The following is a 13,593-nucleotide window of genomic DNA, read 5'->3' as shown; positions in this document are numbered from 1 at the left end:
AGAACATCTCCGTCTTCCCATGTCCAAGCCCGCCACTTCCCTGTACCTGCTCCCTCAAATGACACTGCTTACATGCTTGTCCTTTTGAAGGCAGCCGCCCGCTTTACCAAGTAGCTGACTTGTCTCAGGTGGTTCAAAACAAAAGAGCTGACGGGGAGGAAACCAGGATTCTGTTTCAATGACGGAGTCTGAAGGCTCTTAGTAGGAGTCCTCATCCAGGTCTCAGGGAACTGAAAGTTTCTCATGGAGGATGTTTAACTTGGAGCCCGCCCTTGTCCTTGATGGGAGCACGTTCCGGGTGGACACGGGCGATGCACGGAGGTGGCCGTGGAGAATTTCTGGGGCTTGGAGCAGTGCCGCAGCTTCCTCAGTCCTGGGCAGATCTGCGGCAGCTTCTCCTTCCCTGGTCCAGGGTCAACTTCCCACCGTGCCCAGCTCTGCCCTTTGCCCAGGGATGCTCAGTCAACATAAAGTGAACTAAAAGGCCTTGAGGCTCCTGGGTGCCAGAGCTAGTCTGGCCAGTGCTGCCCAGTGCTCTCCCTGGCTCCAGAGCCCTGCCAGGTGCCAACAGTGCCCTCCTGGGGTGGCAGGAACGGTGCCGAGGTTCTCAATGGAACACAGAGTACGCATCTTCTGAGAGATGTAAGACCCTGAAGGGTAAGCCGAAACCCAGGCGGAGACAGCTGGATGGGAAAGTGGCCCACGTCACATTGGCAATCAAAGAACCTCAGACTGCACCCTTCACCCGCTGGCGGTGCCTGAGGCCACACCATTCAAAACCCACTTCTTTCTAGAAAGGGGCTGTACTGCACTTAAAGCTGTCAGTCCAGTTCACATCCATTTGAATAAATTCCAGACTTTTCAGCAAGAGCAAGTTTTTAATTAGAATTGAGCAGCTGGACACTACTCTAGCAGAAGGGCAAAGGCGCTCAGAGCGGGAGGCTGAGCTAGCCCTTTACCAGCCAGCCTGTTACTGCCCTGGACCTGCTCCTGATCCAGACTCGGTAGGCCGGGGGTGGGTAGGGGTGTCTTACCACCTAGGTGCTTCCAGCCCCCATGTGTCCTGACCTGGCGGCGCATCACCCCAGTGACAGCCTCACTGTGGCCCTCTTAACCTTGACCGCCCTGTGACTGTGGCCTTGGCACCATCAACTGTGTCCCCTCGGGGCATCCCTCCCTTCCTGTCAACCTGATAGCTCTGCTGGCTCCAAATCTAGCCACCTATTTTCAGTTGTAAAATGAGAAGCGGGGGTTAACAAGGAAACGGCCTTGGGTACTAACGGGTCAAGGCCATGCTGGTATGAGTAAATTCTTTATCACTGCTGGCTTGAGGCCAGCAACTCCCCGGTACTATGTGATCTATCTGGAACTGTGCCCAAAGGGGACTCTGTCCTCACTCCCAAGCCTGGGCACTGGGGAGTCGGCTCAGCCCTGAGTCCTCCCAGGAGCAGGGGGGCAGAGCTGAGCGGCCGCCTGGAGCTCGGCAGGAGGAGGGGCCGAGAAGGGGGAGGTGAGGAGATCCGGCTAGAGGGGAGGCTCCGACGTCTCCTTCCTGGTTCCTGCTGCAGCTGCCGCCACTGCTCAGCTCTGAGAGCAGGGAGCGGGTGGCTCGGAGACCGTGACTCAGAGGCGGAGCGGTGCTCGGGCCAAGGAGCACTGGTGTCCATGGACCCTGGGGTAAGGAGGCTGCTCTGGCATCAGCTGACATTCCCTGAGAGGGCTTCCTCCCACCTGAAGCTGGTGGGTCACTGCTCTGGAGATGAGGGCGGGAATGGAGCTGGAAAGAGGGCACCTACCTGGCTCACCTCGACCTGCGCCCTCCGTAACAGAGTCTGCTCCTCCACGCACAAGGAGTGAGGGGCCGGGATCCCATGGGGCCAGGAAGAGGGTACAGAGATGTCCCAATACTGGAAGAGTTTGGTAACTTCCAATGGCTAAATGCAGGAGTTTCCCCCAGATCAGCCTCTCGTAGCGTAGCATGGACCCCTCTGCCCTGACCTTCCCACCACCCACACCCCCCATATCCCTGTCCCTCCTGACCCCCAGCTCCTCAGGTGCTTGCTAGCTCCATCGGAAGGTGTGAGCTGTTTTCCCAGCCTCAGGCCAACCTTGCCCCTCCAGTCCCCTCCCCCATCTCTCACACACGGAGTCTCATGCATTATTGATCTCCCCGTGGAGTCAGGATGGCCAGGACTGGTGCCCAGGGCGCCTGTGGGCACGGCTGAGGGACCAGTGTGGACCTCAGCATGCGTCTCCATCAGCCTGTCCCCAGCTCTCTCCAGGTGGATGGTGTTTCTCAGGAGCCCCAAGGACTGGGATGGAAAAAAGGAGGTTGTGGGGCGGGCGGGGCGTGGTGGACCGAGGGTCCGAAGTGGGCATCCTAAGAGGATGATTGATGGGGAGCCCAGGGGAAAATGGGGGCTGTCTCAGGGATCAGTCTCTCCAGGCAGAACAATGGGAGCCCATGAACTAGAAGATATGGAGGTCAGTTGGTCAGGCAGCTGGGGAGCTCTGTATGGAGCTGGGGTCAAGGATTGGGGGGTGCTCTGTAAAAGGTTGATGGCAGGGGCGTCTGCACTTCTGTGGTGGTGGTGGTGGGGTTGGGATCCCGAGGAAGAGGGGCTGGGGTGAGATCTCGCCTGCCCAGTCCCTGAATCCCTCTGCCCTATTTTGGAGGCTCTTCCTTCACTGCCCGGCTCACCTCTGATTACCCCAAGGGAATCCTCCAGAGAAAGCACCCAGTGTGTCCGAGAGCCAGAGAATGTGTGTGCCTAAGGTGGGGCGGGGCGGACTTTTCGAGGTTTTCTCTTGGCACCGGCCTGCCTGCTGCGCACTCTGCCTCTCTGGGCAGCGGCCGCAGCTGGAGGGTGTGGGCAGGGAGACCTGCCCAGAGTGGGGATGGGCTCGGGATGGGCTTGGCAGGTGAGCGGAAGATGTGCTGGGGCTCTCAAGACTCAGAGGGAGCAGGAGGGGTGGAGGTGGGGAAGGTGACAGTCAAGTCTGCGCTAACAGCATTTCTCTCTGTTTCCAGGGCCCCCTCAGGACAAGGTGACGTCCCTCCCCTTTTGCTCTCCGTCCACAGCAGGGAGTGGCCACTCCCTTCCCCATGGACTTCCAAGAGTGGGACCCTCCCTCCCTGGCCGAGAGCACTCAGTCTGCAAAGCCCAGCGGTGCCCAGCAGGTCTGAGGGTGGGAAGCGGGCGGGGGCGGAGGGCGGGGGGCTGGCCCTCAGGGACAGACAGATGTGGTGGCCTCACCGCTCCCCACCCCCTCACCCTTTGTCCTGAACTGCAGGCCAGTGAGCTGTGGGAGGTGGTGGAGGAGCCTCGGGGCCGGCTGGGGGCAGAGGGTATCATGCCCGAGAGGCAGGAAGGCCACCTGCTCAAGAAGAGGAAGTGGCCTCTGAAGGGCTGGCACAAGGTAGGGTGGCAGGGCAGAGGGAGGGGCCAGATGCAGGGGCCGGAAGGGATGTGGGGCCGCTGGGCAGCGCAGGCTGTCTGTGTGTGAGGAGAGACTTCCGTGTGGTTGCTCTCCCCACACCCTTTCCTCTCCGCGCCCCCCACCCCGGTCCTGTTCCCTCTGGGCATCCTCACAGAGATACTTCGTGCTCGAGGATGGGATTCTTCACTACGCGACAACTCGGCAAGATGTGAGTTGGGGCCTCGGCTGTGGGTGTGAGAGGAGGGGGCCCTGGGCAGGCAGGGGGCTTCTGGAATCCCCCAGAGCAAGGCCTGAATCCCAGGTGTGCCGTTTTCTGGATGTGGGGTCTTGGGCAGGTTACTTCCCTGGGTCTCAACTCCTCACCCCTAAGGTGGAGAGAGGGTGATCACCCACTTGTAGAGTCTTTGTTGGGTGAGGGCTCTCGGGACAGTGCCAGGCTCAGATCAGTGCCCAAGACCGAGGGGCTTTATCATCCTTGTCCTCGTACCGTGCTCAGGCAAGAACGAGAAACTAAAGGCCTAGACACCTGGGTTCTGCAGGAGGTTCATCGTCCTCAGCCCTGCCTGCAGACTCTTGAGGGTGGGAAGTGTTCCTCGCCCTGTGACTCCCTGGAGCTCTGGTTGTGACGTGACGTAGCAGGCTGGCCAGTGCACGGGAGGACGACTGACATGTCCTGCTGACACTGTCACTTGAGCCTGAGGGTGAACCTGCTGCCTGACCTTCGAACCTAGCGTGACCTCAAGGGGATGGTGGCCCCGGTGGCCTCAACTCACGTCCCTTTCCCTCTTTGGTCTCACCTTCCCAGATCACCAAGGGGAAGCTCCATGGCTCCATTGATGTCCGACTGTCGGTCATGTCCATCAACAAAAAGGCCCAGCGTATTGACCTTGACACTGAAGACAACATCTACCACCTCAAGGTGATGTCCGTGGGAGGCAGGGGGTGGCTTGCCCCCCCAGCCTGGCAGAAGCACTGGGTCACGCAGGAGAGAGGGGCAGGGGCCGAGGGGCCGTCTGAGTTTGACCAGAGGGGAGTTCCCACCATGTACAAGAGCCAACGGCAAACTGGCCCTGTTGGTTCTTATGTGATCAGGCACAGAGAGAGGCCTTTGCACCATCTGTGTGCTGTAGGGAGAGATCCTGCCTGCCTGGGGACCAGAGCCCCAACTTCTTGCCCCTAGAAAGCAATCCTTCCCTTCATGCGTCCCTCTCGTTCTCCATCACCTCTGCAGATCAAGTCCCAGGACCTGTTCCAGAGCTGGGTGGCCCAGCTGCGTGCCCACCGCTCAGCCCAGCACCTGGATGTGCCTCGAAGCCTGCTGCCCAGCACCACCCACCGGAAGGTAAGATGGGCCCCAGGGCGGGACCCGGGCATGTGAGGATTCAGGCTGAGACTCAAAGAGGAGCCGCCTTCCTGACCTTTGACTCGCCCCACAGGTTCCCAGTGCCCAGCCTCCGGTAGCGGGTAGTGCCTCGGCTCTGCCAGGGGTTGGACCTCGGGAGAAAGTGTCTTCCTGGCTGAGGGACAGTGATGGGCTGGACCGCTGCTCTCACGGTGAGGGACCCCTGGCCTCCATGGGGAGGGCCCGTGCTCTTGTGTCTCGGTGGCATCAGCAGTCACAAGGAGGAGAAAGTGTGACCTCTTTTCCTGCTCTGGGAGCCCCCGTCTAGTGGGGGCGACAGCCTCTGCCTCTAGGCTGATCAGGTCTCCTGGGCCCTACCCCCAGAGCCTCAGGCTCACAGAGATGGCGGGGCTTGTGCTCTAAGCACATAGAGCTGGACACAGGGCTGGGACTCCTGACAAAGAAGATCCTGGGTGCCAACACAGGGAGGGGGCCTGAGGAGGAGTACCAGGGAAGGGGTGTGTTCTGGCATCAGGTTCCTAGAGCTGGGGGCTGTGATGTTGGCCTGGGAGAGGGAAATGCAGATGAGTCGGGAGAGCAAGGGTGAGGGCCGCCTGGCTTGTGTGGAGGCAGCGGAGGTGAAGTGTGGTCTGGGGACGGAGTGCAGACTGGGGTGCGGGTGCTCCCTGGAGGCCAAACCAGAGGGTGGGAGCCGGGAGTGGCTGTGGGCTCGTGAGCGGGAGAGGGAGGCAGTGTCGGGACTCCCTAGGCTGCTGGTGAAGTCTTTGGAGGAGGGAGGGGAGCCGGCCAGTGTTGGGAGAGGGCCTTCCTCATCCATCCTTCCCACAGAACTCTCGGAGTGTCAGGGCAAGCTCCAGGAACTACACAGACTCCTCCAGAGCCTGGAGTCCCTGCACCGGATTCCCTCGGCCCCTGTCATCCCCACGCACCAGGTGAGGTCCAGACGGAGACAGGGGCCCGCCCCAGGCTCTCTCCCCTCTTGCCCCATTCATCTCCATCACCTCCCCAGACAGGTCCCCTGTCCCCCTTAAATGCTGCCACTTACTGGAGAGCCACCGTCTCCCAATTGCCCCTCCCCACTGTGTCCAGACTGCCTCCGGGCTGTCTCTCTGCCCCTTTGGAGCGACCCCTTCCCCCTGTGCCCAGGCAGCTGCCAGGCTGTTGGTCTTCTGCCTCCTCCTCCATGGCCGTCCGCCTCTCTCTTGGCTTTGGGGGTCTTCTCCACCCTGAGACCGAAACTCACCCACCTTGACTTGCCAGGCCTCGGTGACGACGGAGAGACCCAAGAAGGGGAAGCGGACCAGCCGCATGTGGTGCACACAGAGCTTTGCCAAGGACGACACCATCGGGCGGGTGAGGTGGTCCCCGAGACGCTGGGTGGGAGGCGCTGAAGGAGGCTGGGCCCTTCCACCCTTCCCCTTCACCCACAGGTGGGTCGTCTCCATGGCTCAGTTCCCAACCTGTCTCGCTACCTGGAGTCCCGAGACCCCTCGGGCCCCCGAGGGCTGCCGCCCCCAGACTATGCCCACCTGCAGCGCAGCTTCTGGGCCCTGGCCCAGAAGGGTGAGTGTGAGCTGGAGCAGGTTGAGGGAGGGGGAGAGAGAGGAAGGGAGTCTGATTGCCGGCCCTGCCCCCACAGTGCACAGCTCGCTCAGCAGCGTCCTGGCCGCCCTCACTGCTGAACGGGACCGACTGAGGGACCTGCACCCGGGTTCGGAGCCATCCAGGCTGGGGGTGAGCCTGGGGATGGGGTGATCAGTGGGAGGAGCGGCCTGAAGATGGCAGGCCTGGGCAGGCCTGGGGGTGGTCGCAGGGCTGGACCAGGAAGGGGGTTGGTTGAAGCAGGTCCTGCCTGACAGGCCTTCAGTGTGTGTGTGTGGGGCTTCCCCTATCCCCATCCTGTACTGGCTCCCTCACTCTCTCCCCACAGGTCTCTGAGACTTCGGCTGGCCCGAGGCGCCTCCACTCGTTGTCCATCTCCTCCGACACCACTGCAGACTCCTTCAGCTCCCTCAATCCCGAGGAGGTGGGAGCTGGGTGGGCGGTGGGGCCCTCCTTTCTCAGCAGGAGTGAAGGCAGAGTTCGCTTTCAGACCTGAAACTCCAGCCCCTTTCGCAGAACACAGGCAGCAGCCATATCCAGATCATTTCTTAATAATGTGTAGAGCGCTTTTAAGTCAGGACCTCGTGAGGAAGTCGATTCTTACCCTCAAGTTCACAGATAAGGAAACTGAGCCTTAATGGATCTAATAATGGGCCCAGGCTCCTGTACTATATGGGTTTGCACTTGGCTGTACTGCATGCCGGCCTCGTGACCCTGAGTCTCCTAATCTACAGAGTGGGGGTGATAATGGCACCTACCTTGCAGAGTGAGTGTCGGGACTGAGTTAACACATGCCAAGGGCGTGGAGCTGGGCTCAGAGCCAGTGCCGGGAAGTGCAGGCATTTATTGTGGAACCTGTGTCTCTTCACTCCCAGGCCAGGATCTTTCCCCAGGCCTCATACCCCATGATGCTCACTCCCCTCCACATCTCCTCCTGCTTTGCACGACTCAGACAGTAAAAGTCCCCAGTCACACTTCTTCTTGAGGGAACTGTCTGACCAGGGGAGCCTGGCCCGACTCTCCTGGCTGGGCCTCAGGCCAACACCAGTCTTGCTCCCAACAGCAAGAAGCTCTGTACATGAAGGGGCGAGAGCTGACCCCCCAGCTGTCCCAGAGCAGCGTCCTATCCCTTGCTGACTCCCACACAGAGTTCTTTGATGCCTGTGAGGTTCTCCTCTCTGCCAGCTCTTCTGAGAATGAGGTGAGGGAAGGAGGAAGTTGCCCGTGAGAGGGGAGGGATCCTGGGAATAGAGGGCTGGGGTTCCGGGAGACTAGAGTCAGTAGATCCCCAAGTCCTTTCTAATCAGCTCAGCCGCTCTCTCTGGGAACATGGCCAGACCTGCTGGGTTTGTGTGGCCCTGCTTGGAAATCTCTGCTGAGGACCCCTCTTCCAGTTTGATGTGCTCCATCTTCATGGGTTCTCCTGAAACTGCTGCCTCAGCTCCACCCCCAGTCATCTTTCTGTGACCCCATTTCAGCCTCTGCACTTCCTTGACCCTTGCCTTCCCAACCCTGGACCCCAGGAATCCCTTACTTGCCTCCCTTCATGTCCACCAGGTCCCTGAGCTGGGGACCCTCCCTCCCAAGGTGGCAGGGCACACCATGACACCAGGCCTCCTGGGGCACTGTCTTAGGGTTCAGACCCCCCAAATATGTTCTCTTCCCCTTCCCACCAAAGGACTAGCTGGGCAGATTCTCGCCAGGCCCTGGGTACTGCCCAGCTGCCCGGGGAGGCCTAGTCTGCCCGGCCTGTCATCTGTCCCGGCCCAGGGCTCGGAGGAGGAGGAATCATGCACCAGTGAAGTCACCACCAGCCTGTCCGAGGAGGTGCTGGATCTCCGGGGAGCCGAGCACTGTCAGAAAGGTGCCCACCTGGCAAGGAGGAGGGAGGGCTGGAGGTGGGCCCAGAAAAGGAGTGTGCCGGGCCCAGGCCCCTTGGGAAGTCGTTCCTTGTAGGACTGGTGGGCTGATGGCTTTGGACGTTGACTCCAGGGTGACTCTGGAAGTGAGGAAGGCTCAGCTATGAGCTGGGTTCCAGCGGTGGCTCTGGGGGGTGGGGCTGGCTCAGCTTGGGGCCGGCCTCCACACTGGGCTTCTGAGGAGGCTCATGTGGGCCTCCGTGAGGCAGGAGAGCCCGCTTTGCCACCTTTTATTATAGCAGCCTGGCTTTGTAGTGTCATTTTACTCCCAGGTGCCTGTTTCCTTGTCTATACAGTGGGCTGGATAATCTGCATCCTGACCTTGGTTTCTGTGTTTATGAAAGGGAGTAGAAACCAAGGATGGGACTCAGGAAGGGGTTCTGGGGTGCAGGGTTTCCGTTTCCAACAGTGGGAAGCGTCCTCTGGTTCTTAGCCCTGTGCCCACCTAAATCCCCGGGAGCTCTCAAGAGTTAGCCCCCCGCCACATGCCCCAGCTCCTTGTAGTGAGTCGAGCCTGGAGCCTGGGAGTGAGCACACCTCAGGGCGCTGCAGGAGCTTAGGAGGGGCCCCGATGTGGTGTGCAGTGGAGAGGGACCGGCGGGTTGTGTTCCAGGAGCAGCCGTGGGGCCGCCCCGCCGCCGATGCCTGCCGGCCGCCAGCGGGCCCGGCACTGACGTGAGCCTGTGGAACATCCTGCGGAACAACATTGGCAAGGACCTGTCCAAGGTGTCGATGCCAGTGCAGCTCAACGAGCCGCTCAACACCCTGCAGCGGCTCTGCGAGGAGCTGGAGTACAGCAGCCTCCTAGACCGGGCCAGCCGCACCGCCGACCCCTGCGAGCGCATGGTACGCCGGCCCCGGCGGCTGCCACCTCCCACGACGCGTCTCCCAGCCCCGTCCTCGCCCGGGTGGGGTGGCCGTGGGGTAGCATCTCCTTTGATCCCCTGGTGCTCCGCCCCCTTTAGGTGTACATTGCAGCCTTCGCGGTGTCTGCCTACTCCTCCACGTACCACCGGGCGGGCTGCAAGCCCTTCAACCCTGTCCTGGGGGAGACCTATGAGTGTGAGCGCCCTGACCGAGGCTTCCGCTTCATCAGTGAGCAGGTGCAGGCGGGAAGAAGCGGGCTGGCGGGGGGGCCGTGTGGATGAGGCCAGGGAGGATCCAGGCTTCAAGGGGCCAGGGCAGGGGTGAGAACACCTCGCAGATGGGCAGTCAGGAAAGGAGGTCCCTACTCCTTGAAACACCTGCATCGTGTTCTGGGTCAAGGAAGCTCATAGAAGGTTATTCTTGAGCTCAGTCTTGAAGGGTGGATTGGAGTTGGCCAAGTGTGCAAGGAGGTGGGAGACCATGCTGTTCCAGGCAGTGTAAAGGGATGGATGGAGCACATTTGGAAAGAGTTAGAGACAAGGCTGGAAGACAAGGCAGGACCAAACCTTGAGAAGCTCTGTGGGTGAAGATAAGGAACAGTTGATTGGTTGGTTTTTAAATCCTGACGGTCACAGGAAGTCATGGGAGGGTTTTAAGCAGTAGAGCGACATTCTTAGAATTGCACTTTGTAGAGAACACTCAGGCAGTGGTGGGCGCCAGGGGATGGGGAGAGGCAAGGAGAGCCCTGGAGGGGAGTGAGCGAGAAGGGAGAAAGTTGGGGCTTGTGGGAAAGGAGAGGATGATGGAATTTGGGTGGTGGCCAAGGATGACAGGGACAAGAGACCTGGAACTAGCTGGTCTTCTGGTTCACAGGGGAACTGGGGGTGAAAGTGAGGGGTGTTGGGGGCCTGGGGTCAGGAGCAAGACTCACGGTCCTCAGGAGCAGCCTCCAGAGAACTTCTTTGCTCCTCAAGGTCTCCCATCACCCCCCCATCTCAGCGTGCCATGCAGAATCTGAGAACTTCATCTTCTGGCAAGGTGAAAGTTGGAGCCGGGAGTGAAGGGCAGATGGGGAGGGGCTGGAACACCCTCTGGTCTTACCTCTGCTGTCGCGCTCTCTCCCCCAACCCAACTCCAGACATGAAGTGGAAGAACAAGTTCTGGGGCAAATCCCTGGAGATTGTGCCTGTTGGGACAGTCAACGTGAGCCTGCCCAGGTGAGTGTTCCTAAGTGCTGGGCAGCCGGGCCCAGCCCACAGGCCATGCTCCGGGCTGGGATGGGCAGGTATCCTGAAGCTGCTCGGGGTGGGGCAGTGTCTGGACACTTTACAGCCATGTTTACAGCAGATGTCAGTAAAAAAGGGAAAGTCTTAGAGCTGGAAGGGCTCATCAAGGCCATCCGACCAAGAGGCTTTCACAATTTTTGACCATGACTCACAGTAAGGAATGCATCTGAGACTTGAAGCCAGTGTACTGTAACACACACACACACACATACACACACACACAGAAACCTAAAGTAGTTTTAGGACGAGTCACAAACTCTATTTGAAGCACCCGCATCTAGCTCATGTTACAGATGGGGAACTGCAACCAGAGGCCAGTATGAGGGGTGAAGGAGACCCTGGGCTTCAGGGTCAAGAGTCCTGGGTGGGAATCTTAGTTCTGCCACTTAACAGTTATGCAGCAGCAAAAATACTTGAGTCTGCTCGTCTATAAAATAAGAGTAATAAGTAATAGCCAGCAGAAGTGGGTAGTAAACAGGCTGTTGTATATGATCAGCCCACCGTGGTCCCCGGCATCCAAGAGTAGGGACCCTGTCTGTGTTTTCACTCCCATGACTTAGGCACTTAGGAGCTTTCTCAGCAAATGGAGATGTGCTAGTTGAGTACTCTCTGGGAAGGCTGCTCTACTTAATAAATATGTCATCCTTCATGGAAGGGCCACGAGCTGGAACCAGGACGCCGGGGTTCCTTCCCCAGACCCACGTGACCTGCTCGGATGAGAGAGACACTCCCCGGGTCAGGGTAGCACTTGTTCCCCAGGGCCAGCCAGCTGCCCCTCACCCACCCTGCTCTCTCTCGCTCAGGTTTGGGGACCACTTTGAGTGGAATAAGGTGACGTCCTGCATTCACAACATCCTCAGTGGCCAGCGCTGGATCGAGCACTACGGGGAGGTGCTCATCCGAAACACGCAGGACAGCTCCTGCCACTGCAAGCTCACCTTCTGCAAGGTGGGCGGCCCCCTGCCCCCACTCCCTGCCCCAGCAGCCCCTCCACTAGGAGGGGAGGGGACAGCTTCCTAAGCCCCCTGCGCCACCCCCACGCCAGGCCAAGTACTGGAGCTCCAACGTCCACGAGGTACAGGGGGCCGTGTTCAGCCGGAGTGGCCATGTCCTCCACCGACTCTTTGGAAAGTGGCATGAGGGGCTGTACCGTGGACCGCCGCCGGGCGGTCAGTGCATCTGGAAGCCCAGTAAGTGGGGTGCTCGGGGCGGGCTGGGCAGGGGTGAGGGCAGCTGCGCGCAGTCCACCTGCCCCAGCCCCCTGCCTTCCCCCTAGACTCAATGCCCCCAAACTATGAGCGAAACTTCGGCTTCACTCAGTTTGCCTTGGAGCTGAATGAGCTGACTGCAGAGCTGAAACGGTCCCTGCCTTCCACGGACACGCGGCTCCGGCCAGACCAGAGGTCAGTGCCAGGTGGGAGCCACTCTGGAAGCACCGGGCTTCTCCCTCCCCACGGGGGTTTGTGCACAGACCGGGGACTGTATCCTTCCTTCTTGGTGTTGCCTCAGGGAGATGGGACCTGTCTGAGGGCAGAACTGGGCAGGGACAGAAGCCTTGGATTGATTTGGGGGCCCCTGAGGGTGGGGTGGTTCCACTGACGGAAGTCTGGGTGCCCAGGTACCTGGAGGAGGGGAACATACAGGCGGCCGAGGCCCAGAAGAGAAGGATCGAGCAGCTTCAGCGAGACAGGCGCAAAGTGATGGAGGAGAACAACATTGTCCACCAGGCGCGCTTCTTCAGGTGCCTGTGTGCCCCCTCGACCACCACCCCTTGCTGCTCCGCCTTTCTCTGAACTCTGAACTCCCCACCAGTCCCTTGCTGCTTTGAGTGGGGCCCATAGTGTGAGGCAGCATCTCGGGACTGGCCTCAGTGCTGGAAGCTCACCCCTCCCCTTCCCCGGCCCCTTTCCCCCAGGCGGCAGACCGACGGCAGCGGGAAGGAGTGGTGGGTGACTAACAACACGTACTGGCGGCTGCGGGCCGAGCCGGGCTACGGGAACCTGGACGGGGCCGTGCTCTGGTAGCCCAGGCCCCGGGGGCAGGAGGCCTCGGTTCCTCCCTCCGGCCCCCACGGACACATGGACGGGGCCAGGCTCTCCCACTCGCTGCCCTGGAGACCGAAGGGGCAGCCCTGGCTCTGGCCCTCTCCCCTCTGCCGGCCAGAGGGGCTTCATCTCAGCCCATCTCCCACCCCTTGTTTGAGGTGGGAAGCAGGATTCCCCGGTCTTGTTGCCCCCAGACAACCGGCATGTAAGACCCTCCTTGCTCTGCCATCCGCCTTCCTTCCCTCCTGGGGTTCCTGGGGGAGTCTCCAGGCCCTCAAGATCTTCCCCATTTCAGTGCCTTCCTAGGACACAGGGGACCCCTTGATGCTCCCCAGGCTTCCTCGGCCCAGGACTCTGGCCCCTGCTGTGAGGCTGTGTGGTTGGAGTGAGTGAAGGAGAGGGGATGGCCTTTTCTCCCACCCCTGTCCCTCCCATGCCCCATCTCTAGCATCTTCTCTCCATGCCCTGGCCCAGGGGGGCTCCCTTTGCTTGGCCCTGGCAGTCTCTCCCGTCCTCCCGGATCCCCTTCTCCCAAACCACAAAACGCCTGCAGCCGCCAGCTCCTTCGTCCCTGGTCCTCAAGTGGCTTCCTTCAGTCTCAGCTCAGCGGATCCCCCCAGAGCAGGCAGGGCAGGAAGGGTGCCTGGCCTCTGACCCACCAGGAGTGAGCGAGCACGTGTGCGTGTCTGTGTAGAAGTGTGTGTCTGTGTGTCTGTGTACTGCTTGCGGGCGAGCAGGATTCCTCATGTAGGCCGGACGTCCCGCTGCCGTTGCTGCTCATCTTACCAGTCTGCCTCTGATAAAGGTGAATTGCTATGACATTCCAAGCTCCAATAAAGACTGTCTCAAACTTTGGCCTGTGAGCATTCCTTTAAAAACACGTGTGCTCAAGCTCAGGCTTTCCTCGAGGCTCAGCTGGTAAAAAACCTGCCTGCTAATGCAGGATGCACAAGAGACTCAGGTTCAATCCCTCGGTTGGGAAGATCCTCTGGAGAAGGAAATGGCAACCCACTCTAGTATTCTTGCCTGGAGATTCCATGGACGGAGGAGCCTGGAGCTATAGTCCATGG

The 13,593-nt window shown here is 60.2% G+C and overlaps 1 protein-coding gene across 2 annotated transcripts; it reads left to right on the top strand.

Annotated features, from left to right (window-relative positions):
* The first annotated feature begins 63 nt into the window (after positions 1–63).
* On the top strand, positions 64–13,377 carry OSBPL7 (oxysterol binding protein like 7). 2 transcript variants are annotated; one of them, XM_055576056.1, is made up of 23 exons: positions 64–1,677; positions 3,032–3,181; positions 3,295–3,420; positions 3,596–3,649; positions 4,247–4,360; positions 4,673–4,783; positions 4,878–4,995; positions 5,633–5,736; positions 6,065–6,157; positions 6,235–6,367; positions 6,444–6,538; positions 6,735–6,830; positions 7,470–7,607; positions 8,177–8,270; positions 8,939–9,171; positions 9,291–9,428; positions 10,167–10,230; positions 10,331–10,409; positions 11,282–11,426; positions 11,524–11,668; positions 11,755–11,881; positions 12,097–12,219; positions 12,394–13,377. In XM_055576056.1, exons 2-23 carry the CDS (start codon positions 3,107–3,109, stop codon positions 12,500–12,502), a joined length of 2,514 nt encoding a protein of 837 aa, XP_055432031.1. In that variant the 5' UTR covers positions 64–1,677; positions 3,032–3,106; the 3' UTR covers positions 12,503–13,377. The 2 variants fall into 2 exon arrangements, 1 of the variants encoding a protein (XP_055432031.1); XR_008712961.1 differs by lacking the exon at positions 12,394–13,377 and having other exon boundaries at positions 11,799–11,881; positions 12,097–12,218.
* Positions 13,378–13,593: the final 216 nt, after the last annotated feature.

The sequence above is a fragment of the Bubalus kerabau genome, chromosome 4, assembly GCF_029407905.1.
Source record: "Bubalus kerabau isolate K-KA32 ecotype Philippines breed swamp buffalo chromosome 4, PCC_UOA_SB_1v2, whole genome shotgun sequence".
NCBI lineage: Eukaryota > Metazoa > Chordata > Mammalia > Artiodactyla > Bovidae > Bubalus > Bubalus kerabau.
This window is presented reverse-complemented; position numbering and strand designations above follow the sequence as displayed.

Coding starts and splice junctions, on each gene's coding strand:
- OSBPL7 (XM_055576056.1), top strand. CDS start 3,107: ATGGACTTCCAAGAGTGGGACCCTCCCTCCCTGGCCGAGAGCACTCAG. Junction 10,231..10,330: donor GAACTTCATCTTCTGGCAAG/GTGAAAGTTGGA, acceptor ACCCAACTCCAG/ACATGAAGTGGAAGAACAAG. Junction 12,220..12,393: donor CACCAGGCGCGCTTCTTCAG/GTGCCTGTGTGC, acceptor CCTTTCCCCCAG/GCGGCAGACCGACGGCAGCG.